We start from the raw sequence: 25,269 nt of genomic DNA on the forward strand, positions 1-25,269 counted from the left end.
CATGCACTTAGTCCACCGGATCATTTCTAAAATAAATAATAATAAATAAATAAATAAATTAGTAAATAATCTACTCATTGTTTGCACTCTTACTCAAAAACATGTGCCATTTATTTCAGAATTTAACCAATTGGATTGCAAACACTGCAAACTCTACTTTTATATTACTTATCCACAAAAGGCATCCCACGGTTAGATTCCTCACAGTCAATTTTCACCCAAACGGCCCTTGACTCTCTCTCTCTCTCTCTCAATTTTCACCCAAACGGCCCTTGACTCTCTCTCTCTCTCTCTCTCAATTTTCACCCAAACGGCCCTTGACTCTCTCTCTCTCTCTCTCTCTCTCTCTCTCTCACACACACACACACAGATTTAGAGTGTGTCAAAATGCCAAGGAATTCATAAAGTCACAAAAATGCACCTTTTAGCTAGAGTAGCTCAAGAGGAATCCATAAAATAACAAAAATGCGCCTTAATTTTCAGCAAAAGTAGCATGCGTGTGTTGTTTTACATGGGGCGCCTTCTTGGTCATTTTCATAGCATCAAGTGGCATGACCTGTTCGTATGTACAAAACCGATTTTTTTTAAACGAGATGTTACTGACACCGGTGTACAGGAAGATGAGAAGGCTTCAAGCATATTTACCCAAACAGGCCACCTCTGATATTTTTCTCTAGGAAAGGAGGAAGTATTATTCTCTGTTGTTGTGAAGTTTCTGTTAGCCTGAAGCTCTGCTCACTTCTTCCTGGGCGCTCAACCCAGAAACCTGCTCTACAATGCTGCAATAAGAAGATGAAGACACAGACTGGTCACTGAACTGAAACAAGTTTGGCACAACAAGAAAGGCGAAAACACATGCAAGAAACAAGATACTGAGGAGAAACTCTGAAAGTTCTGTACAAGGAGAAAAAATCGAGTGCACTCAGAGCACTAAGTTATAGTGTTCCTAGTTACAACAGGGCAGTTGGATACTCGATGATCCAAACCATTCATTTAAGTCAAGAACACGTTTCATTAGTTACCATGTAGAAGTCACACCGATTAGGATGATCCAATCCTTAATTTCACCTGAATTTTTGTAGGCAACATTTTTCGAAGCCATCAATGGAATAGTTTGGATTGCCTAACAGTGAATCCTTAATCCATCTATGATGGCCCTCGACAGATAGAGGATCAAATGATTACAACTATTTTTATATAAATGACTTGACTGTCCATTTAGATGCTAAAGATCGGATTGCCCATGGAATGTGTGTCTGAGCTAATGGGGAGCAAAGATCGATCGATTAGACTTACCCGATGCAAGTAGGAGCACTGTACCTAGAGTGCTGTTAGAGCAGTGGATCATCTCTCCTCTCTAAGATATATCTAATTTGATATTTAGCAATAGTATTTTCACTTTTAAACACCAATCAAATCTTTCCTCATGGACGATGTGCTAAGGTGTGACTTCTACTAGAAAAATACTAACATATTCATGTGAAAAGAATGCCAACAGAGAACATTTGAGAAAATAGACTGCCCTGTCGTATTATTCCAAGGAGAGGAAGGACTGCAATTATTACTACACAAGACTATGGCACTGTTAATTGAAATGAAGATAAGGAAAGCAGCCTACGTCGGAGATCCAGAACCAGTGCTATAAGTGTTGCCTGTGGAGGCATTCTTGTAATACTCAACCGAAATCAAACCTCCCCTCATCTCTACTGCCGACTCAGGAGAACCCTGAAAATGTGCATTCGCGCTGCTTCTGGAAAACGCTCCTGAAAAGGTAACGTTGAGTTCATGAATACTTTCAAAGGTTGAGCTACTACTGGCCTTGTAAGTGTATCATTTTCACATTCTTTGGGGAAAAAAAAAAAAGGAAAAGAAAAACCAAAAAAAACATCTAAAGCAACACCACCCCTTCACCACTTTAAGCTGTGTCATTTGAAAATTAAGCAAATAATTCACTGGGGGGCAATGAATACAAATACAGCCGACTAATGGTAGGTGTTAATGAATAAGGTTCTTTTAATTTACCTAGGTCTCTCCCATCAAATTATGCTTAATGGAAGGTAGCACAGAACGTGAGAATGAGTAATGATGTGTTTGAGAGGCGCTGAGTCTTTCATCCTCATAACCACCAAAAATACTTACATGACAAGTATCCTCTGAATCAACAGATAAATTATAAATAGATGGATGGTGCAAGATGGTGTCTATATTGCGTAGAGTTAAGATAGCATTATAGACCTAGATGTACTGTACCCTTTCCAATAGACATAAAAAAGAACAATGCAGATTCCTTAACGGGCCTTTCTAAGTGGAAGTATTGAATTTAGTATAAAAGACAATCAACATTCTAAAAAAAACAACACATAAGAACTGGCAATTTTCTTCTATGGTAAGTTGAGACCTGTGACTCATGATATCTAACAGAGCTATTGCTTGCTGTTGAGATTTATAAATAAATAAATGAAAGTGCATTTTGAATTGTGCATTGGGTAGAAGCTGAAGGACACTTCTAAAGTGTAAGGAAGGATACAAGCAGGCAACCAATGAAGATTAACAAGAACCTATTAAGAAATGTGATTCTCTAGCAGACTGACCATCATTAGATTAGAAATGGGAAACTAGTAAATAAAGGTGAAGAGAAGTGAATGGGCATACACCAGAACACATTTGTTCTACTATCTCCAAGGTGTCCTTTCAAATGCAACCAAAGGTTCCAACCCAACCAAAATTAGCATTGAAGACTATCAATGATCTCATGATTCAGTTGGAATCATGTGCTCACTGCACAGAACATGAAACACGATTCAACTTCGAAAGGTGTGATCCAGTATTGTGTTTTGTTTCATAAAAATAAAATCCTTGCCAGACACAAGCCATGTGAACTGCAGAATAATCCATGGATCCTGAAACTTTGATGATAAAGTAGATAGATTCATTACAATCCAAGGTCTCAAGCTGGTTCATGCCTTTAGCTTTCTTGTTTGCTGTCTGTTTTCTTTTTCTTTTTTTGCTTTTTTTTTTCTTTTTTTTTTTGTGGGAAAGGTAGTAGAAATCACATACTTGCTGCACAGAACAGGGAACATGATTCGACCTAGAAAATCATGCACAAATACTGTGTTTTGTTTGAACTTAAAATCATGATACGATACAAATCCTCGTATAACAGTTTTGTTTGAACTTTACATTACGATACAATGAAGATCCTTCCATTGGACCAATGATACATGGTGACTTGTACTGGTTTCAGCACCCCACCACTTAAATCCATGCAATGAACTGAATCACAAAATATGTGAGTTTGACTTCACAAGGAACCCAAATTAAAAAAAAAAAAAAAAAAAAAAAACCCAGACAGCATACAAGAAAGCTAAAGGCATGAACCAGCTTGAAAGCCCCCCAGCCGAACCCAAAAAAGTTCAAAAACCCAGACCCAAAGCTAAACACTAACTCTGAATCGGTGCCCATTCATATGGAAAATGGAACACCTTACAAAGGACTCTTCTTTCCAAGCACTTGACATTATTTAAACAACAATCATTCCTCTCTAGCCAAATGGACCAAAAAGCCACGAGCAACGAGAGCTTCCACCTCTTCTTGCCCAATTTTCCTCCACATCCGACATCCCAGGATCTAATATGGGGCTTGATAGAAAGAGGGATCACCCAAGAAACCTTTACTTTGATGTTTTATGAATATTGCAGGAATTTATTGGGAGAGAGAGAGCTGCAAAACAGCACAACAAGAAAACTAAAACATAGACCAGCCCCCAAAAAAAAAATAGGGAAAAACAAAAACGCTTCCATCATATCATGGTGAATTGACAAGGACCTTATTCAGTCCCAAATTGAGCCTCAATCACAAATGCTCATTTCAATGGTTGACAGTTGGTTTAGTCATGAGTAGTTTCTAAATCCGGCAATCAAGAAATTGCCATTATAGGAGAGCTAGAAGCCAATACATGAATACCTGATATTCAGAGCACATAAGTGACAAAGAAAAACCCTCACGAAACAAAACAAAACAAACAGGCACAAACAATTCAAGGCATGGAACAATAATCAAACAAATACATGGAAACTATTGAAGGAAACCCAAAAACAGTATGATGGCACTGTACCTTGCAAGATTATAACGAGGCAGAAGATGATAGTGATGACTGTGGCGCAAGTATTACTACTAGAGGATGCAGCCTTAGCTGCTTTCATCTTCTTCAATGCTTTCAACCTTTCAATCCTTGCTCGTTTCAGCATGGCGAGCTCAGAAATCTCTCTAACAAGCTTCTGATCAGCAGCATCCAACGATGGTGGTTTGGGTGGACGGGGCGGTTTGGGTGGCTTTTTACAGCTCTTCTTTTTAGGCTTCTCAGCCCCCAAGTTGTTCTCCACAAGACCTGCCTTCTCTTCCCCTCCCAAATTTTTCTCCATCAGCAATTCCACCTTGTCAATGGAAACTTTGGCAGAATTCGAGAAATTATTGAACGAATTAACAGTGACTTCACCTTTGAGTGATCCATCAAAGCTCACACATCCGCCCCAAACCCTACCAAACAATCTCTTTGCTTGACCAACACCTGTAAGCGGCTCTCTCACTCCTTCTTCTTCAGTAGTCGTCCCACCACACTCGAGATCGATAGAATGATCTCTTTCTATAGGAACAGTGCTTCCCATAACAACCCTAATCAGTGTTTTTCCTATACTTTCGCCACCTTTTAAATCACAGAAGTCGAATATTTCTTCTCCTAAAGCACAAAGAAAAATTCAGATTTTTTTATTTTTTTTTTTTCAATTCCCCTCAATCCGAATACAGCTTCAAAATCATCTCAAGATAGTCCAAAACTCTGAAATCAGGGAATTTTTTTTATTTTTTATTTTATTTTTGAAGATTTCTTCTAGTAAAGCAATAAATAATAATAATAATAATAAAACAGATTTTTTTCAATTCCACTCAATCCGAATATAGCTTCAAAATCATCTCGAGAAGCTCCAAAACTCTGAAATAAACATCCCAAACCGCAATGGAAATCAAATATTGCACATATCAGTTTCTCAAATGCTACCTATTACCAAAAAAGGCATTATCTCTTTTCTTTTCTTTTTTTCTTTTTTCAATTTCTCTGTTTTTCCTCCTAATCAAAGAACTACACCAAAAAACGATCTCCTCTCCAGAAATTTCAAATCCCTCAATTAAAAGAAAATTCAAAAAATAAATTAATTAATATTCAAAAGATCTACATCATCAAAGCACAAATGAAAAACATCAGACAAAAAAATAAATAAATAAATAAAAATCCTATGAAACGATCTCAACATCAAAATGCAGCTCCAGAAACCCCCAAAAATCGTTGCATAACACAAATGCGACTCAAAAAACCCTAGACAACAGAATGCAGTTCGATGAAACCCCAACCTTACAATGCAAGAAGATGATATCGAAAGGATCGCGTTTGCTCTTACCTTAAATCGATAAAACGGGAAGCGAGAAAGTTGAAGAAACCCTAGATCCGATGCGAACGCGAGAACCGAACAAGTCCGCCTTTGAAAACGTGAGCTCGTTGAGATCTGCGAATCCTAAGGAGAGCTCTCTCCTCCAGCATTTAAAGTGAGAGAGAGAGCGAGAGAGATGGAAAATCGGGAGTAAGGTTTTCTGAGAGAATCGAGGGAGCGGGTCCAAGAAAAATTCCAGAGCTTTTACAGCTATCGCTGCTGCCGGGTGTTGGAAGAAGGGAAAAAAGAACACAAGATAAACACGAAGGACAAATGTCATACAGTGCAGTACTTTCTGGGGTGGGGCCCACCTGTCAACGGTCAGGATCACGAAGCAGCCGGCTCCCACTGCCATGTGGCCAACAGATATTCTAGTGTGGAAGATGATACACTGTATATCAGATAAGCATCTCTTCTTAGTGCACATGGCTGGGTGACCGATAATCCTGACCGTCCAACTGATTGACCTTACTATGGATGGCTGCTGATTCAAAAGACACGTGGTTTGGATGATCCTAGCCGTATGATCAGTTGGCTCCGCAGCGAGGGACGAGAATAGAAATGGTTGCGGTCGAGATACAGTGAGGAAATTGAATAAACGTTTTTCGAAAATGGGCCATCCATGATCAATCCCACGGACAGTACCAATTCGCATGCCACGTGTACGGTGGAGGAATGGCTCCATGCACGTTTTGGTACTACCGGTTCTACTCTACCGCCGTGTCTGAAATTGTCTTTGAATTGCGACGAACGAGTAAGTTGTGGCAACTCATACGCGGAAAGTGTTGAATTCATATGAATCAATCTAGACCGTCCATTGTTGATGGGGCCTGGAAATCACAAGGTCCTATTAGATTAGCCTGTTGGAGTTCGAACACTCCAGCCAGTTTCCTTTAACTGTCTATCTGTAGCCATGGATTCAAGGGCTACGATCATCGGATCAATCAATATACAATACTCTGAGACCAACGTGTTTACATTATCGTTTGGTACAAGTAGGGCGGACGAAGATCAAAGAGATTTAAGTGGGACCCTGGGGCGCTCTGTCGGGACTCCGGAAGCTTCTGCCCAAGGACCGCAACCTGAAACGACACATTCCTTACGCTGCTGCGTATACACCTTAAGCGTTTTGTGGCCATCGCGTGGTATATGTAATCCAATCTGTCCATCATGTGGGAAAACTCACTCTAATCGTTCATACAAAATATCAGACCAATCAAAAACTCCAGTGGGCCACACCAATGGAAACAATGTAAAACTGCTCTTAAAGCCTCTAAGGTCACGCAGTATGGCCCGCCAGACCTTTTGTATCTTCACTTCATCTCAGTGAATTAAACCTGATGAACGGTACCGATGAACGACACGAACCATGGTAACCCAGAAAAAACTATGGTTGCCGTCCTCTCCCATATTTCCCGAGTGGCCCACCTCAGTTGTGGATCTGGATTATTTATTTCCAGGTCCAAATCAGGAATAGCACCTGATGGACTGACTGAATTTCACGTATACAATCAGTGGGCGCCGCGAATCAGCTCTAGCACGTTAAACACATGATGTACGGATGCCACTTTGGTGGATCTCCGTGGTTTTAGGACTGTGGGGCCCGTCTTGATACATTTATTTTAAATCCACTCCGTCCATCCGTTTTTCCAGATCATTCTAGGGCAAGATCCAAAAAATGAAACTAATTAAAATCTCGGGTGGTCCACCCCACAGAAAAAATTCTTGGTTGAATGTTCCCCATTAAAAACTTATTAGGGTCCACCCTAATGATTATTTTCCATCCAGCCTGTTGATAAGGTCATACAGACCTAGATGAAGGGAAAAAATATATATATCAAATTGATCCAAAACTTTTGTGGCCCTAAAAAAATGTTTTTAATGGAGAGCGTTCAATCACCACACTGTTTTATGTTGTGTGGTCCGCTTGAGATTTGTATCTACTTCATTTTCATGAGTTCTACAATGACCTGGAAAAACGGATGGACGGCGTGGATTTAAAACAGATACATCATGGTGAGCCCACCGTCCCGAACCACTGAGCTCCGTGGTTTCCCCGATCCACGGAAGCCGGTCCTTCGGTCCACACCCGGGGAGGGACGCAGATTGCGTGCTGAGTAAATTCTGTGGGGCCAACGTGATTTATGTGTGCTATCCACGCCGTCCATCCGTGTTTCCAGATTATTTTAGTGCACGATCCCAGAATTGATTCATATCCAAAGCTCAAGTGGAGCACACCACAGTAAACAGTGGGAATTGAACGGTTACCGTTGAAAACTTCTTGGGGGCCACAGAAGTTTTGGATCAAGTTCATATTTGTGTTTTCATTCCTATAATGGCTGTGTGACTTTCATGAATAGGTTGGATGACAAATAAACATCACCGTCGGCCTTTGGAGAGTTTCAACGGTGGTGGATCTCATCATCCCAACTGTTTCATGTGGTGTGGTCCACTTGAGCTCTATGTTTTCTTCACGTTTGGACTCATACCATAAAATAATCTCGTGAAACGTATGGACGGTATGGATAAGACACAAATATTACAGTGGGCCCAACAGAGTTTAGTCAATACGCCATTGAGGGTCACTAATTTGATACTCTGGAGCTGCATTAAAGGGGGTCCATACCTTCTACTAAAGGGAACCAATTTGATACTCTGCCAGCGTGTGACGCTTGATAAGCCGACACTCAGAAATTGAACACAATGAGTACGTAAACCCAAACTTGCCAATTAAACACTTTAGCCCACTGTCCCTGATTCAGGGTCCTAAAATCAGATAGTTAGGTCACTCCTAACCTCTGATTTGTGGGCAATTTTATGTTGAAACAGCACCTTAGGATATTTTTATTTTAAACCGTCCAGTGAATCTCTACCAATCCAATAGTCAGATAATAGAATAATCTCAATTTTTCGTTCATAACACACCTAAACAACAAAGGATAATTTGGACCGTTCAATTTAAATTATTTAAATGCCACGTATCTAAGTGAGTGCGCATCAACCATCTCCGTCCATCGCAGTATCTAAGTTTTTTTTTCTTTTTTTCCTTTATTTCTTAAAGTTGTTTATAGAAAAGTGCCAATCTCCACGTTCAACTTAAAGTATGTTGAGACTGCGGAGTGGACCACCGTGATAATTGTACCAGGTCATTGAAAAGGTGGGACCCACTTACGCACGGCTGAGAAGTCCCCAAGACGTGTCAGTTCGATGTTTCCACCACACATAAAAGGTCCTTGACGGATGCCACGTATCTAAACGGCAAATATCCATGTGTCGGTGGTGGTAGATGAGGGCAAGGAAGAGCGGTTTTGTTAGAGTACGTGCCGGCGGCTGCAATAAGATACGTCGGGACTATTGCCGTTCGATCTCGGTCATGTTCAGTAATCCGAACCGTTCAAAAGATGGGCCTTATCGTCGATGGAGGATAACTAATTTTAAAACGTCTTTGTTGGAATACTTTAGCATTTTGATTATCAAACCTTGTTGTGGTGAATATTGACCGTCTCTTCTTGTGGGACATTGATTCGAAGGGCCAGGAATTTCCAATCTTGAAGATTTTTGAGGCAGCCACCTTCTTATTCGTATTTTGTCAGATCAAGAGCTTCGATCACTGAATATGGTGACAGATCCAACGGCTATAGTCCTGACGTACCCTACATCATCAATACGTTGGGATGCAACTCTTCAACGATAGAAGGCCTGTCGGTGGATGGAGGCCCAGGCTAATAAAGGTTGAGGTTTTTTTATTTTTTCTTTTGATGCGCTGGAAAAGCATGATGATCCATGCCATGCAACAGACGCTGTATCGGTGGCATAAAAACCATGCAGACCCCAGTGCATGTACCATAGCACTAAAATCCGATCTATAAGACAATCCTAACTTCTTTCATTTTTTTTTCTGTTTTAACTGTCTATCTAATGGCCACGGATCAGACGGTTAGGATCATCTTCAAGTTACGATCGATCTGAAGTGGCTCCAACGATTTGGACAGTCTGGATCGAGGTGTGTGAGTTTCACGTCTGCGGTAGTTTATGCATGCGTATGGATCTTCGTACTCTCACAGAGTATCAATGTTTTTTTCTTCCAATGGACGTGAGTGTAGTACGTGTGGGACCAAAGAAACAGAGAAAAATCAGGGAACTTCTGCCGCTCGATGTACATGGGAGCTGTATTTCGTCGCTGTGCGTCGCTAGCTGGGGCTGTGGTCTGTCACGTGGCAATGGCATGGGCGTGTGTTTTGGTGGGGGACAGGCAAGATCAACATAGAAGGTGACGTGGCAGATATTGGGAAATGCAAGAAGACATTAACAGTACAAGAATTGTAACACGCTACACTGATCAGAACCATTCATGCATCGGCCATCTTAGATGTTCAAGGTTTCCATCTCACCGTCGAAATGATCATAATTCTCAGCCATCCGATCTGCCCTAGCAAGGGTCGCGAATTTCCTGAAAAATCAGGATGTGCGTGTGACATCCACTCCGTCCATCACTTTCACCGGTCCACGTTAGGACGGATCAAAGCACGCCGATAACAGAAAAAACTTACCACAAGGAAAAGTGGGGATAGGACGCCCAGCATTGAAACCCTCCTGGGGCCCACCGTGTGCCATCCAAACCGTTGATAAGATGAATCTACCACGATGAATGGAAAACCCAAGTATCAGCTAGATCCAAAACTTCAGTGGACCAAAAAAGAAGGTTTCAACGGTAGACGTCCTCGTCCACGCTTCTCCCTGTTGTGTGGCCCACTTGAATTTTTGATCGTCCTGATTCATTGGGCCTAAGTTCTAACATCTGGTGAAAATGATGAACGGAGTGGATGCCTCACGTACGTCAAGATGGGACCCACAGCCTTGCGTCGGTGGGCTTCTTCAATAAATAAGCAACAGTTCTCTAATCTGATCGTCCAAGCAATGTTATCTTTGGGTCCTGTGGATTGTGATAGGGACAGCGATTCCACGGCTCACGTTTGCTATGATGGTGACAGGTGGGCCCCACAATTCAACTCGCTTCACTGGATTTCAATTATTAAATCGAGCAGTAGAAGGTAAGAGCTAGACAGCTGTGATTTTCATCCCAGTGGATGGGCCAAAAAAAACCCATCGATTGAAAGGGAGCGGATTAGGTGAGGGCCGGGAAACATGTTAGTGGGCGAGGCCCTGATCGTGGGGCCCACCTTGATTTATATGTTGTATATCCACGCCATCCATCAGTTTTTCCAGCTCATTTTAGGACATGGTCCAAAAAATGAAACCGATCCAAATCTCTATTGGACCACTCAGTAAGGATTGAATTCTCACCGTTAAAAACTTCTTGAAGGCCACAAAAGGTTTGGATCAAGCTGATATTTGTGTTTTCCCTTCATCTGGGTCTGTGTGATCTTACCAATAGGTTCGATGGCAAATAAACATTACGGTGGGCCTTAGGAATTTTTTAACGGTGGGAGTTCAATGATCACAGATTCCTGCGGTGTGATATACTTGAGATTTGGATCTCCTTCATGTTTGGGACCATGCCTTAAAATGAACTTTTAAAAAATGATGGACGGCGTGGTTATATAACGCATACATCAAGGTGGGCCCCACAGTCTAGGCCTCACCTAGTCCGCTGGCTGGTTGAGATTGAGAATAACTTCGTTTCTCGGGCAGTGTGAAAACAGATCACACGTGAAAGTTTTGGTAACTATCCGAAGAGTGGGTGAGTTTTAGCAACTTCTATAAACTCCCTCATCTAAAGTGAGGCCCACCATACAAACGGTTTGGATGATCGAAAAGACCTATATCCAAAGGTGGATCGGACCTTTACCAGTAACGGTTTCTCAAGCTGTTATTATGCGTGTACATCAATGATGATAGTGATTGAACCGTCACCAGGACGGAATCGATGAAGGTCAATCCAAAATATCCAAATGTCGGGCTCCACTATTGATGGATGGGGATGTTGGACCACGAAGCTTAGTAAAATTATTTAGACAAAATAAAATTAAAAAAAAAAGAGAGAGAAAGAGAAAATTTATTAGTTTGCAGAAGTCGAGATGGGATGTGGGTTACTCAGCTTGTAATTGAATTTGCCCTCCTCACATCCCAAGTGCAACAGGATTCAACTGGGAATCGACCTTTGAGATACCATGACTATTACTCAATCCCAATGGTGCATTGAGTGTAAGTTGGCTTGTACCACTTACCGTCTTAACCCGAATCAAAAACTACTTAAAATATACTTTGAACGTAAAACCAGAATTTCTTACTTAACAAGGTTGTTACTATTGGGTATAAACTGAATTGGTGCGACCTTCAGGCTTAAGAAAACACGGCTTTTCAAAACACAACATAAAAGGACACAACCCTTTAAACTTGCGTGAAAAGATACATATGTAGGGCATGCGTGCACTTATGGCCACGGCCCGTCCTGATGGAAATTTTGAAACATTAATTTGTTTTAAAACAATTTAAAATACAACAATCTCTTACATGTTTCAAATTTTATGACATTTCGGATTAAAATGTAAGAGTTGTGCAATGGTACCAATGTCACCTTAGACTTGAACCGATATTATAGTAAGCAAGACAAGTTTACAGGAATTAGATGACATCATAATACCTGACTCCTTTTGGTGTAAATCGCAAGTACATGCCACTCACACAGCTTTTCCGCTACAAGTGATTTTGCGGTTCGGTGCGTTGTAGCTATGCACCATACCTGGATTTGATGAGTGTTTTAGGGCCTGTTTGGCCGGGTGGATTGAAAGGGATTGAATGGTATTAGGGTGGATGGCATGGATTTCTAGGTAATGATGGTGTTGTCAGTGGATTGTCTTGAGATCCATGGGATTGCTATATCCAGTCTGTTTGGCACGCCCGACCAATCTCGGGATTAAACCTTCCCATCCCTTCCAATCCCTTGAACCAAACACGTCTCAGGCAAATTTGAATGGATTAATGTGGATTAGATAGGATTTAAAGGTAATGATGGTGTTGTCAATGAATTGTCTTAAGACGCATGGGATTGGGATCAGATCACCGACTCTGTTTGGCACGCCCGACCAATCCCGGGATTTAACTTTCAATCCCTTCCAATACCATCCAATCCCTTCCAATCCGACCGACCAAACGGGCCCTAAGTCAACTCAGTGCATTGCATTGGCGATACAAAACAATACAATCGGTGAATCATGTATCCGGTGAATCATGTATCCATTGATGTCTTCCATTACTAAGATATAGGTTGTCTCTCACTTATGCCTATTTAATCATGTACATGTCATATAGATTTCTAATATGATGTAGTGGTTTTCGAGCATAATATAAGAAAAACACAGCAACTCACTAAGTCAACTCAGTGAATCGCATTGGCGATACAAAACAATACAATTGGTGAATCATGTATCCGTTGATATCTTCCAATGCTAAGATGTAGGTTGTCTCTCTCACTTATGCATATTTAATCATGTACATTTCATATAGATTTCTAATATGATGTAGTGGTTTCCGAGAAGAATATAAGAAAAACGTAGCAACTCATTAAGTCAACTCAGTGAATCGCATTGGTGATATAAAACAATACAATTGGTGACTCAAGTTGAGGTATTTATGAATAAAACTAATTGAAGGAAGTAGCTTACGTATTTAATGATGTGAATGGGGTCATATGTCATTGAAGAAGATGATCATGACAAATTTGCTTCGGTTGCTTCTTTTCTCAATTTAATCGTCATGAAGGGTTTAGATGGCCTTCATAGAGCTTACGGATGACAAAAATATACACTCCAGATTGCTTAGGTTGGTGGTTTCTTGAATGAAAGTTTTCAGCAAAACTCTTCACTAAACAAATGGGGAATAGAGCTCGAAGCGGAAAGATTGTGATTGGATCAATAGACTACTGAATGTGCTTGTGATCTAAGCATCATCAGATGAAGTAAAAGATTCAAAAATTGAATGGATTAAATCGATCCATGAGGCATTTGTGGAGTGTTACGACCAAAAATCATGGAGATGAGCTAGACTTAAATGAAATGTGTGTTACTTGTGGGAGTTGAGTGGGGTCCACTACAAGGTTTGATGAGAGAAATCCAAGCCGTCTATGGGATTTGTCGTGTAAGACCCGTATCTTAGCCCATACTGTTCTGTAGGCTTCCGCGGTCCTCCTGGTCGAATTTCGGCAACCCGCGATCTGTAACCAGCGTTTGCGCACGATCCTGAGTCGTGTCCCGTATTCCAGAGTCGGCTCGACCCAAGACTTATATTTTTGCGATTGCGCCGTCGCCGCGGTTCCGATGCAACATCTCTCACATCAAGGTGATACCCAATCCAGGAGATGTGGGCCCGCGTTCAGTTCGAGGAAAACACTGTGTGTCGCAATTCCCAAAAGAATCTTTATCCTAAACATCACATCAATCCATCAATGAAAGTCAAGTACACAACCTTACCTAGCCATCCCTTTTTTCACCAATAAGTCATAACACCCACTCTTCTTTCACCCAAAAGTCAACAAGCACCATGCTTTCTCATCCCATCACTCCATCCATCACGACTCCTCTCTCTCTCATTTTTTCACTCCACCCCAAGCAACCCATGTCCAAGCTCCATGGGAGAGATCTAGTGTGGCACACCTTCCTTATAAGACTCGTATCTTAGTCCATATCGTTTTGTAGGCTTCTTCGATCTTTCCGGTCAAATTTCGGCAACCTTCGACCTTTATCTGACGTTTGCACATGATCCTAAGCCGAGTCCTATCAACCCGAGATTTATACCCTAACGACCGCGCCGTCGCCGTGGTTCCGATGCCGCGTCTCGCACGCCGAGGCGATACCCAGGCCAGGAGATGTGGGCCCGCGTTCAGTTCGAGGAAAACACCGCGCGTTGCAAAACTCAAGAGAATTTCTACCGAATGTCACATCCATCAATTACTCAATCTCATTAAGGGTCAAGTACATGTTAAGTACACCATCACCTCACACCCATCCCCAAGCAACCCCTAAAGTCAAAAGTTCTTACAAAGCTCATACCCCTTCTTACACAATCTACCCCAAAGTCAACAAATCTCTCACCTCACCCATCACTCACCACATCCATCACTCATCTCTCTCTCTCTCTCTCTCTCTCTCTCTCTCTCTCTCTCTCTCATAACTCTCTCTTCAGAGGTCAAATTTAGACTATTTCAGGTCATTGGAATGTTAACTTGTCATGCTTCCAAATGGGACCAAAATTGCCTAATTCAGAGACCGTTCGATATCCCAAAAGCACGTTGGAAGTCTTCGATCGTCATTTTTCAATATGGATTGTTAAACTTTCCAAATTGCGAAATCCAACGGAGACGCCTTTAACTCCATCATTTGATGTCAGATTGGGTTGATTTTTGCTCATCTGAACGGTATTTTAGTGCTCTTTCATTCTTGACTAGAATAGTTGTATTTCAAGACTATTTGGGCATCCGTAAGTGATATGTTGATTGTTGGTCAAGATATTGATAGAATTGACAAATTAAAAATTGATTTAAGCAAGTTCTTTGCCATAAAGGACTTAAGACTCGCACAACAAATTTTGGGCATGAAGATTTCCTGTGATAGGAAAGTCAGCAAGTTTTGATTATCATAAGAAAGGTACATTGAGAAAGTACTTAAAAGGTTCCGCATGGACAAAGAAAAACCTATTAGTTCTCCACTTGTAGGTCACTTCAAGTTAAGTAGTGAGCAAAGTCCTTCAAGTAAGAAAGAAAGAAAAAATAATAAAGAAAGTTATTTATGCATTGACAATAGAAAGTTTAATGTATACTATGGTGTGCACGAGGCTCGATCTCGCACATGCAGTTGATGTTTTTAGCAGATTTCTTATAAATCCTGACAGAGCACTGGAAGGCAATTAAATAGATTATCAGATATCTCAGGAGTTCGTCTAAGGTGTGTGTTTATATTTTAAAGGTGATAAGCCTGCATTAGAAGGTTACGCATATAAAAATCTGGTAGACGACATTGACTACAGGAAGTCTATGTCAGGGTACATGCTTACTTTTGTAGGAGCAGTAGTGTCATGGTAGTCCAAGTTACAAAAAATATGTAGCCTTATCTACTTCAGAAGTTGAGTATATTGCAATGATAGAAGCTTGCAATGAAATATTGTGGATGAAGATATTCTTTTAAGAACTTGGCATGATGCAAGATAGTTGTGTTATTTATTGTGACAGTAACAGTGTCATCCACCTCAGTAAAAATTCAAGTATCTATTTCATATCCAAGTACATAAATGTAAGATATCATTGGATTCGGGATGTTTTTGAAAAAAAGTAACTATAACTTGAAAAAGATTCATGCTGACAATAATGGTTCGAATATGATGACCAAGACCTTACTTTTAAATAAGCATGAGTTTTGTAGAAGTATGGTAGGTTTGGGCAAAGTAAAGCCCTCCAAATGAGTCGGGAGGGGGAGATTGTTAAGATCCCTTCTCATATTAAGTGGGACCCACATGTGTGGGCTTAAATAGCTTTTAGTACCACGCGTAGAGCTGGTGCTACACCTCAAAATTTGGGTACAGAGTGTGTACTCTGAGACCCGAGTTTCAGTTCGTAACTCGTACACAAAGTTTACTAATTTAATTCCTTAATCAGTTTATTCAGAGGTGATAATTATATTCAGTCTAAGTTCCATCATAATCTCAATCACATATACATAACACTTAGTACCAATTAACCAGGCATATATAAATTTTGACAACCCTTAAAATAAAATAAACCTTAAAAAACCATTCATTTATTATATCATGATACTATAATTATATTTATTTTATACTAACATTGTTTCAATAAAATAAATCTAAATAATTTCTTAAAATCTCAAAATCAATATCGATATACATTATATGTTAATCAAACTATACTAGCAAATAGATCACATAATCAGAAATGGTCGAATGTCGCGACTTTATCTTTAGATAAGTATGACCACGTGTCGCATGGGTTGTGTTCAGGTACGATGGATCCTCCTAATTCTTGCGCTACATCATCTGCTAATGGCTCATTTATACGGTTTTTCTATCAAGAAAAACGTAAGCCAGCCAGGTTTATGAAATAACCCAGCATGGTTCATAATCATAGCAATTAAAATAATACAAAAATGTATGTACAATGATCTGAATGTAAATGGTGTATGAATGCATCAGATGGGATGATCGTCCATCTATTTCGGTTGGAGGTCATCAATCCGCATCCACCCGTTGGGTAGGCTTCCACCTTTCGGTAGGCTTGGGCATAACCCGCATCTGGTAACATTCTACTAGGATTGACATTTCTTACAAGGAGAGCCCCAAGGATCGACATTTCTTCTAGGGAGAACCCCTAGGATCGACAATGCATTATGCAAATACAATGAATGATGGATAATGTATGAATGTATCATTTTTATAACTGTCATATGTACTTGTCTTGATAAATAAATTCAATATAAAATTATAATTTAATGCAATTTAACACAAATTAGCATATAATAATTTACCACATCATACAATATTTCAATAAAATACTCAAATCAGTACATCAATCAATTAAACTATCACAAATAATTAATTTTAATTCCAATGAATCATGAGATACGTTAGGTTACTCACCTGAGTCTGGTAGTATAAACTCCGCAATGTAATTAGGTTAGTTTGAATTCTGATGTCCTATCAATTATATCAACAATATTATTATTCATCTATTTTTATTACGTGGTGGGGCCCACCTTTGATTAACAATCTAGGTGGTTAAATCCTAAATGATCAAATAATTAAAATTTCTATTTTAGATTTTTATCTTTTATTTTATTTTTAAGATTATAAAATTGATTGGAAATTACTTGATCGGGGTAGCCCATCGAATGATTAGATCATTCAGATTCTTAAGGTATTATCATGTTTTGCCTCTACACTTTGGATGAATGGTGTGGATCTAACTACACAAACACCAATGGCCCATCTAGACCTTCTACACCAAGTGATATCAATACTTGCACAAAAATCTAAGATTTCTCTATCAAACACTTTTAAATCTGATTAATGTGGCCCATTTGATAGTCAGATTGATCTAAAAATTAGGGCTTTTATATATTTTTGCCTTAGGGATCATATAATCCATACAAATCTAATCTAATTTGATCAGATGCACACCAATTACACTTATAGAATTTTAGACTTCTCTCACCTTTACATTGTATCTACCCATAATTCAATGCAATGAACGTGTGGCCGATCCACACCGTTCATTGCATACATCGAATCAAATTGCATTAAATGTGTAAATATATTAAAAGAATGATGATATACATACCTAATCTAAGTTATCTAAAATTCTCTTTCTCACTTTCTCTGTTGTCGCAGGTAGCCTTTTTGTTAAAATCTAATTTCAATTAGAACTCTTTTTACAACGTACATTTGAGTGTTTAAATCTTAAAAGATGCGAGGAGGGTTAGAGATATATTTAAAGTAGACGGGTTAATGATATAGATAAGATAAGAGATAAGATAGATTTAAAATAAATATAAAATAAAGATAAGATAATTTATTATTATTATTATTATTAAGTTTTCATGGCCGTTACAACTGGACACAAATTGAGCAAGCTCAATTAGCTTTCTTGGCTCAACTTGACTTAAAGCTGCGTTTAGGTTGAGCCATGCTGGGTTGGTTTTTTTTTTTGTTTGAGAAAAAATTTGAGTCAAGCTTGAGCTGGCCTGAGCTCGACTTGACTCAAATCTAAATTGGCTCGAACTTGATTTGGTTCAGCTTAGCTCGAGCTCGATCGTCTCGATTTATAACTTAATTTTATATGTGTGTGTCTTTGTGTGTGAGAAAGATAAAATCTATCTTTTTAGAACTTAAGTACCTTTCATGACTTCCATTTCATCTTGTTTAACAAAATAGTTCGAGACTCAAACTCAAACTTGGAACTCAGCTTGAGTTGGCCTAAGTTACTGACCAAACCGAGCTAAGTCGACCACTACAGCTCAAGGATCAAGTCGAGTTGAACTTGAGTTAAGATAGCCTGCTGGCCAAATCGAGCTGAGTCATGCCAAGCTCAACTCGGTTTGGCTCGTGTCCTGCTCTAGCGACATGTATGTAAGGGGTATTTTGGTATTTTGGCCAAGCTAATGAAATGAGAGAAAATGGGCTCTTTTTGTTTACAGAGAGTTAGAAAGCAACATTTGGGGGGTTTTCTTTCTTAGAGAAAAAAGAGGAGAGAAGGGAAAGAATGAGTTTTATAGAAGAGAAGATCAAAAGGCTTCTATTGTCGAAATCTTTGCATTTGGGTTCGTAAGGATCCATCGACAATGCTGGTTTCCTCAATAGTTGTGTTGAGAATTTTCTTCAATCCCTAGTTGATAAGAAATTTATTTTCTTCCATTGCTACTTTTAACCTACCATTGGATGATGTAATTTGTGGATCTAAGAGAGGTATCTTGATGATTATACTTCCATTATTATTATTATTATTATTATTATTATAGTATATTTGTGTTGGACTAGATTTCATGGTTTTTCCTTCACGTCATAGAGTTTTTCATGTAAAAAAAAATTTCTCGGTGCATCTCGTATTCTACATGTTTTTTATGATCTACTTGTTTGTTAAAAGTAATTTTCATCCACTAAAGAAAAAATGAAAAAAATAAAAAAACCTTTAAGTCAATCCAATCGGTCCGCTGCTTTTGCCAGCTGATGTTAGGAGGTGAGCCCTAAAACTCAAAGTGGACCACACTCCATCGGGAACAAGGAGAATGAGGACGCCCACCTTTGAAACCTTTCCAGGCCCACCCTTATGTTTACATGCCGTCCAACCAGTTCATTTTTTTTTTTCATCATTTGAACCGATTTTCACACTCTAATGACCGTTCTTGCAAAAGAGTCAGCAGCAAAAGTTGCTCACTCATCAAAACCTCTCTCTACCCAACAGAGAAACCCCTAATAAAAAACCGTCATTTGAATCTCTATCAATAGAAAGACATACAGGCTTGACTCCCTAGCATTTTATCTTGCTCATTGATCACCGGGAATGCTCTTAAATCCGAATCACCTGGATCAATAATGCTGAGGCTGCGGACCCAATAGTATTTGCCACAAGCGGTGCCTAAATCAACATTGTTTCCATTAAAATGGTGGACTCCAACCTTTGCCAACATGGCATGGTACTCGATCTCGGACTTTCTAAAGCGGGGGCAGTTGTTTGCAATGATTATCAACTTCCCTTTGGAACTCCTGAGGGTTCTGAGGACGGTCTTGTATCCCAAAGTGTATTTCCCGAGAGAGACCGTTGTTGATGCTCTCATGAGTCTTTTTAGTCTTCTTGGTGGCCACCATTGCAGAGTTGAAGAGAGCTACACAAACCCTAGAATTCAAATGGCCGCCGAGCCGTCCAACCAGTCATAAATCATAAAGTGATCACAACCTGGATTTACGTAGAAAAAAACATATATCAAGCTGATCCAAAAACTACGGTGGCTACCAGAAAGATCTTAATGGCGTTCTTCTTCATCTTTACTCTTCCCAATGGTGTGTCCCACTTGATCTTCAGGTCGGCTTGATTTCTTATGGACGGAAAAGATGTTCCACAAACATCAGCAGACCCAAGGAGATTTTTGTTTTGCACCCTGATTAGGTGTATCCTCCATTCTAAGCCATGGGTTGAAAATTAAGACAGATACACAAATCAGGTGGGACACACATCAAGCAACAATGGGCAGGGGATGAAAACCATAGGATTGGGTGGGGCCATCATGGAGTGTATCTTTCAACAAAACCATTGTTGTGACATAATAAAGACGGCATCATAGAATTGATAATGTAACATGGAAGCCTTTATTGCAAGTCCTTGGCATCAATGGATTTTAAAATTTTCCACTTATATATTTGATATATGTTGAAGTTTATTATTAAGATTAGTACTGAGATGGATCCAATTAACAGAGCTATAGTTATTAGAGGTTTGCTTGATTGACAACTGAATTTTTCAATAGGGATTGGGTGCACATAACCCACAAAACCATAGAGCAGAAAAATACCATCTTTAGAAAGAGTAATAGAATATATCTAACAGTCTCATGGTTAAGGGAGTTGTGTAGGTGGGGTTTTCTTGTTGCTACAGGGTTGCGTTTTGCTGGCTGGCTTCTCAAATGCTTCTGCAATGGCTTGATTATATATCAGCACTGATTTTCTGTTCAGTCTTTCTATGACATTGTATTTGCATGCTGTGCTGTTAATTTGCTGTTTTAGAGAGTGTACAATAGCTGAGAACTTTTACTTTTTGTGGTACGCAACTGAATTCTTGTACAGCTACTACAATATCAATGAAATTTCAGGTAGTGTGCACCGAACTTTCTCAAAAATCAAAAACTTAAAAAATAATAATAATAATAACTAACATAAACCGAACTACTAAATTGATATATTAAAACTAAAAATCAAAACCAACTGAAACCCATTACAAAGATAAGACATTGGCAATCCAAAAGGAAGTGATCAGATAGAAAAACTAAACTAAAACAACACTAATCCAACACACCATAGTTTCAGCAGTCACAACCGAAAACACCATTAGTTTCAAACCAGTAGCTTGCAGCCAATCTTATGAGAAGCATAAGCGTCAATGCAAGCATATTCAATCTGCTGTAGACTTAGAACCTTGGCTTCCCAATTACTCTTTGTAATATGACGCGGTTTCTCCATGAAAAGACCAGCAACTCCCCACGCAAAACCTTTCAATCCGGGACGTGGGCGACCATAGAAGGACCAGTCCCTATAGGCCATAGCCAATGGTTCAAGGGCCACAGCATTGGTTACAATCACACCATATTCATCCGTAAGCTTGGATGCATCTTGCCCAACTCCTACTCCAACGAAAGTAACACACTTGGGTCGCTCAAAAAGCTCTCGAGTGATTCAGGAATGTGGGCCATGTAGATGATTTGGACGATGAGGCACTTGTTTTGGACGCACAGCTGTAAGGTCCAATTGAGCTTTGGGTCTACCTTATTTTTAGTCTCATGACATAAAATGAAATGAAAAAAAGGGATAAATAATGTGAATATAACAAATATATCATGGTGGGGCTACAGAAATTTGCCACACAAACTACATAGAAAGGTCAGGCCTAGGTTACTCCGGACAGGGAATCCTAACACGGATTGATCACTGATCTGCCAGCAGCCACGTGGCTATTGAATGTGCTCTGTCGGCCTCACCATGATGTGTCAATTTTATCCATGCCGTCCATAAATTTTAGACAATTAATTTAGGGATTGAGCCTAAAACTGAGCCAGATCCAAATCTCAGGTGGACCACACAAAGGTAAACAATGGTTATTGAATGCTTACCATTAAATACTTCCTAGGGTACACTGTAATGTTTATTTACCATCTAACCTGCTGATTAGGTCATATGGACATGTTGGGTGTTCAGTTACCACAATTTCTTATAGTGTTGTCCACTTGAGATTTGAATCTGCCTCATTTTTTTTTTTCTTATGGCTTAAAATAATCTTAAAAATTGGTAGGACGAAAAGATTTCTGATAAATATTAAAGTGAGCCATCTCATTTTTTGGAAGGCCAAGGACACATATAATCCTTAGGCCGGTTGCATATATAAAAGTAATGCTCACACACAACTAGTTGGACATTACATTTTCGTCCAACTAGCCATGCATTTAATGAAAGCAATCCCTCTTAATTAATGAAAGTAAATGCTTCCACCGCATACTAATTTCATTTTGGCATGGGTAAGGGGCCACGGCTTGGGTAGGCCCCATTGTTGTGTTAATATAAAATCAACCCCGACCATCAATTATGTCACCCCATATTAGATCAAGATCTCAAATTTCATCCCAATCCTTAGTTTAGGTCAACCACACGATTGGAAGCATTGTACATGGAAAGGTTCACCCACAAAACTATTTCTTTTGGTGTGGCTCAATTGAATCATGCATGGACCTGATTTTTGGAACCCAGGCTTAGTTTTGGTTTGAAATCTAATGGATGAAATGGATTTCACAGTTTCGTTGTGATGGACCCTATAAAAATCAAGGGCGGATGTCTCCCTCCTCCGGCTCATCTGAATCACGGGTTAGCCTAATTTCTTGGTTCTTTGTCTATAACTGGATTATACATATAATGGTTGGAGTGGATCTCACATACATGTCAAAGTAGGCCCATAGAAAATCAGATGTGGGAGTCCATGTGGTACCTGTTCGGCTGTTCCCAACACCCTTGGCGTGATTTAAGATGATAATTAATGCTCATAAATATAATGCTTGACAGGGAAGAGAAATGGCGTTATTTTGGTAATTAATCCTCGTAATGCCGGTAGAGAAGTGATTTAAACATTGGAAAAGAGTGGCCCGTTCGGGTCAGCCCACCATGGTGTTAATTTTAAATCTACCCCAAACATCAGGTGAGTGAACTCACCTTACACCTAAGGTTCAAAAAGCAGTTCCATCCTTGTTTCAAGTGGACCACGCGGCTGGAAAGAGTAGGTAAAGAAAAGCTTACCCTCCAAACTATTTCTGTTTGTGTGGCCTACTTGAAAGATAGATGGATTTGAATTTTGGGCCCTAGGCCTAAGTTTTAGAGTGGCATCTATTGATTGGAGTGGATTTGATATAATCTCTATGATGGGCCCTGTACAAATCAAGGGTGGACGTCTCTATTCCAACTATTTTCCTCGGTGTGGTCCACCTGAATCACGGGTGGGCTTGATTTTTAGATTTTACATCCGAAATAAGATTACACATCTAATGGTTGGAGTGGATCACACATACACATCAAGGTGAGCCCCATAAAGAATTAAGATAGAGCCTCCGCTGAAATTCTTTTTTCCAATAAAAGTCTAAGTTGGAGTACCGTTTAATGTCTGGCCAGCACGTATTATCCAACCTTTTATGTAAATATGACATCCAACCCGTCTAATAGGTTGGTCCATTACAAGCATTACTTTTTGTAAGACACCACAACAACCATATATATAAGCCAGTAGGCTAAACACAATTTGGTTGATTTTAATGGTGGGAATTTCTATCTTAACTATTTACCATGGTGTAGCCCAATCGAGTGTTGAATCTACCTTAGTTTTAAGCCCTTGTCCAAACATGAGGTGGCCCACATGATGGACGGGATGGATCTACTCCACATGAATTCTTTCCTGATAGGACTGCGAAAGCAATGCCCCGTAACCCTTAGGAAGGTCATGCAAACTTTATACTAATCTTTGGGTAGAGGAGACATGGGAAGGAAGAGTACATGTAGGATGGGCTGAATGCTATTATAGATTTGGACCATCCAACTCAAAATAAGATCCATGCATTAGATAGATTACACGTCAACATGGTAGGGAAAAAAAAGAATTTGATGATATTATCATCAATCATGTCAAATACTTACGAAAAGTGTTGGTTGTTAATAAAACAGTCCAACGATCGAGATTTAACATGCATACGTACTTTCCTTATGAGTGTAGTTTCTTAGTTTTTGGTACATAATTTCTCTTTAAAGAGTCTTAACTGATGAATAGCCTAGATCTTTGACACATGTGTCACTTTACGTAACTATGATAGGCATTCTAAAAGCGAATAGTTCTATGCCTTCCAGCTCATGGAAACTTCTCATATGGTCGAGCTGTGTGGGCCCCACCATGATGCGTGTCAAACATCCACTTCATCAGTCAAATGCAACATTCCATGGTGGAGGGCATAAAAATCAAGTCAATCGTTGACTTTTGTGGGCCACACCACGTACAAAAGTTGAGAGGGGTTACCCTCCATTAAAACATTCATAATCATTTATTGGGCCCACCAAGTTGTGGTTCACAAATCCATCCCATCCATTATGTGTCCCACTTTTATGAGGGGTTAGACCAGGTTTCAAATACATCCAAATTTTATGTGGACCCCACCAAGTGCTTTTATACATTTTAGGCATGTCTTCACATGATTTTAGATAGTATGGCCCACCTGAGTTCCATATATGGCTAAATTTTGGGATATCTCATCATTTAAAGGGAACTCATCAAATGCACGGTGTTGATGTTTAACACACATCACATCATCAGTCAAATGCAACATTCCATGGTGGGCCTCGAGCATAAAAATCAAGTCAATCGTTGACTTTTGTGGGCCACACCACGTACAAAAGTTGAGAGGGGTTACCCTCCATTAAAACATTCATAATCATTTGTTGGGCCCACCAAGTTGTGGTTCACAAATCCAGCCCATCCATTATATGTGTCCCACTTTTATGAGGGGTTAGACCAAGTTTCAAATACATCCAAATTTTATGTGGACTCCACCAAGTGCTTTTATACGTTTTAGGCATGTCTTCACATGATTTTAGATAGTATGGCCCACCTGAGTTCCCTATATGCCTAAATTTTGGGATATCTAGTCATTTAAAGGGGACACATCAAATGCACAATGTTGATGTTCGACACACATCACAGTGGGGCCCACATAGCTCGACTTTATGGGAAGTTCGCGTGAGCTCGACGGCATAGAACTATTTATGCGGTCAAGATCATGGGAACTTCCCATATAGATAGGGAACTATTTCCATATATATATATATATATATATATATATATATATATAGTATTATGTGGATCCACCATCATATATGTGTTTATTTATGCTGTCCATCTATTTTTTTTCCTGCTTTTTCTAAGGCGTGAGGGAAAAAAATAAAGAGGCCAATCCAAATCACATTGTGAACCAGAACACATGAGAGTGGTGATTGAATGCCCACGATCAAAAACTACTTAGGGCCCGTTTGGCCGGTCAGA

At 39.6% G+C, this 25,269-nt stretch overlaps 1 protein-coding gene and 1 pseudogene across 1 annotated transcript; both read right to left on the reverse strand.

The window, feature by feature from the left end:
- Nucleotides 1-452: 452 nt before the first annotated feature.
- On the reverse strand, nucleotides 453-5,701 carry LOC131225101 (uncharacterized). Its single transcript, XM_058220527.1, has 4 exons — nucleotides 5,451-5,701; nucleotides 4,115-4,735; nucleotides 1,619-1,763; nucleotides 453-779 (listed from the first exon to the last, which is right to left on the reverse strand). The coding sequence occupies exons 2-4, from the start codon at nucleotides 4,662-4,664 to the stop codon at nucleotides 719-721; spliced, it is 756 nt and encodes a 251-aa protein (XP_058076510.1). The 5' UTR covers nucleotides 4,665-4,735; nucleotides 5,451-5,701; the 3' UTR covers nucleotides 453-718.
- A 13,629-nt stretch (nucleotides 5,702-19,330) lies between these two features.
- LOC131225131 (large ribosomal subunit protein eL30-like) lies at nucleotides 19,331-19,851 on the reverse strand (annotated as a pseudogene).
- Nucleotides 19,852-25,269: the final 5,418 nt, after the last annotated feature.

This window comes from Magnolia sinica, chromosome 14 (genome assembly GCF_029962835.1).
Source record: "Magnolia sinica isolate HGM2019 chromosome 14, MsV1, whole genome shotgun sequence".
Lineage (NCBI taxonomy): Eukaryota > Viridiplantae > Streptophyta > Magnoliopsida > Magnoliales > Magnoliaceae > Magnolia > Magnolia sinica.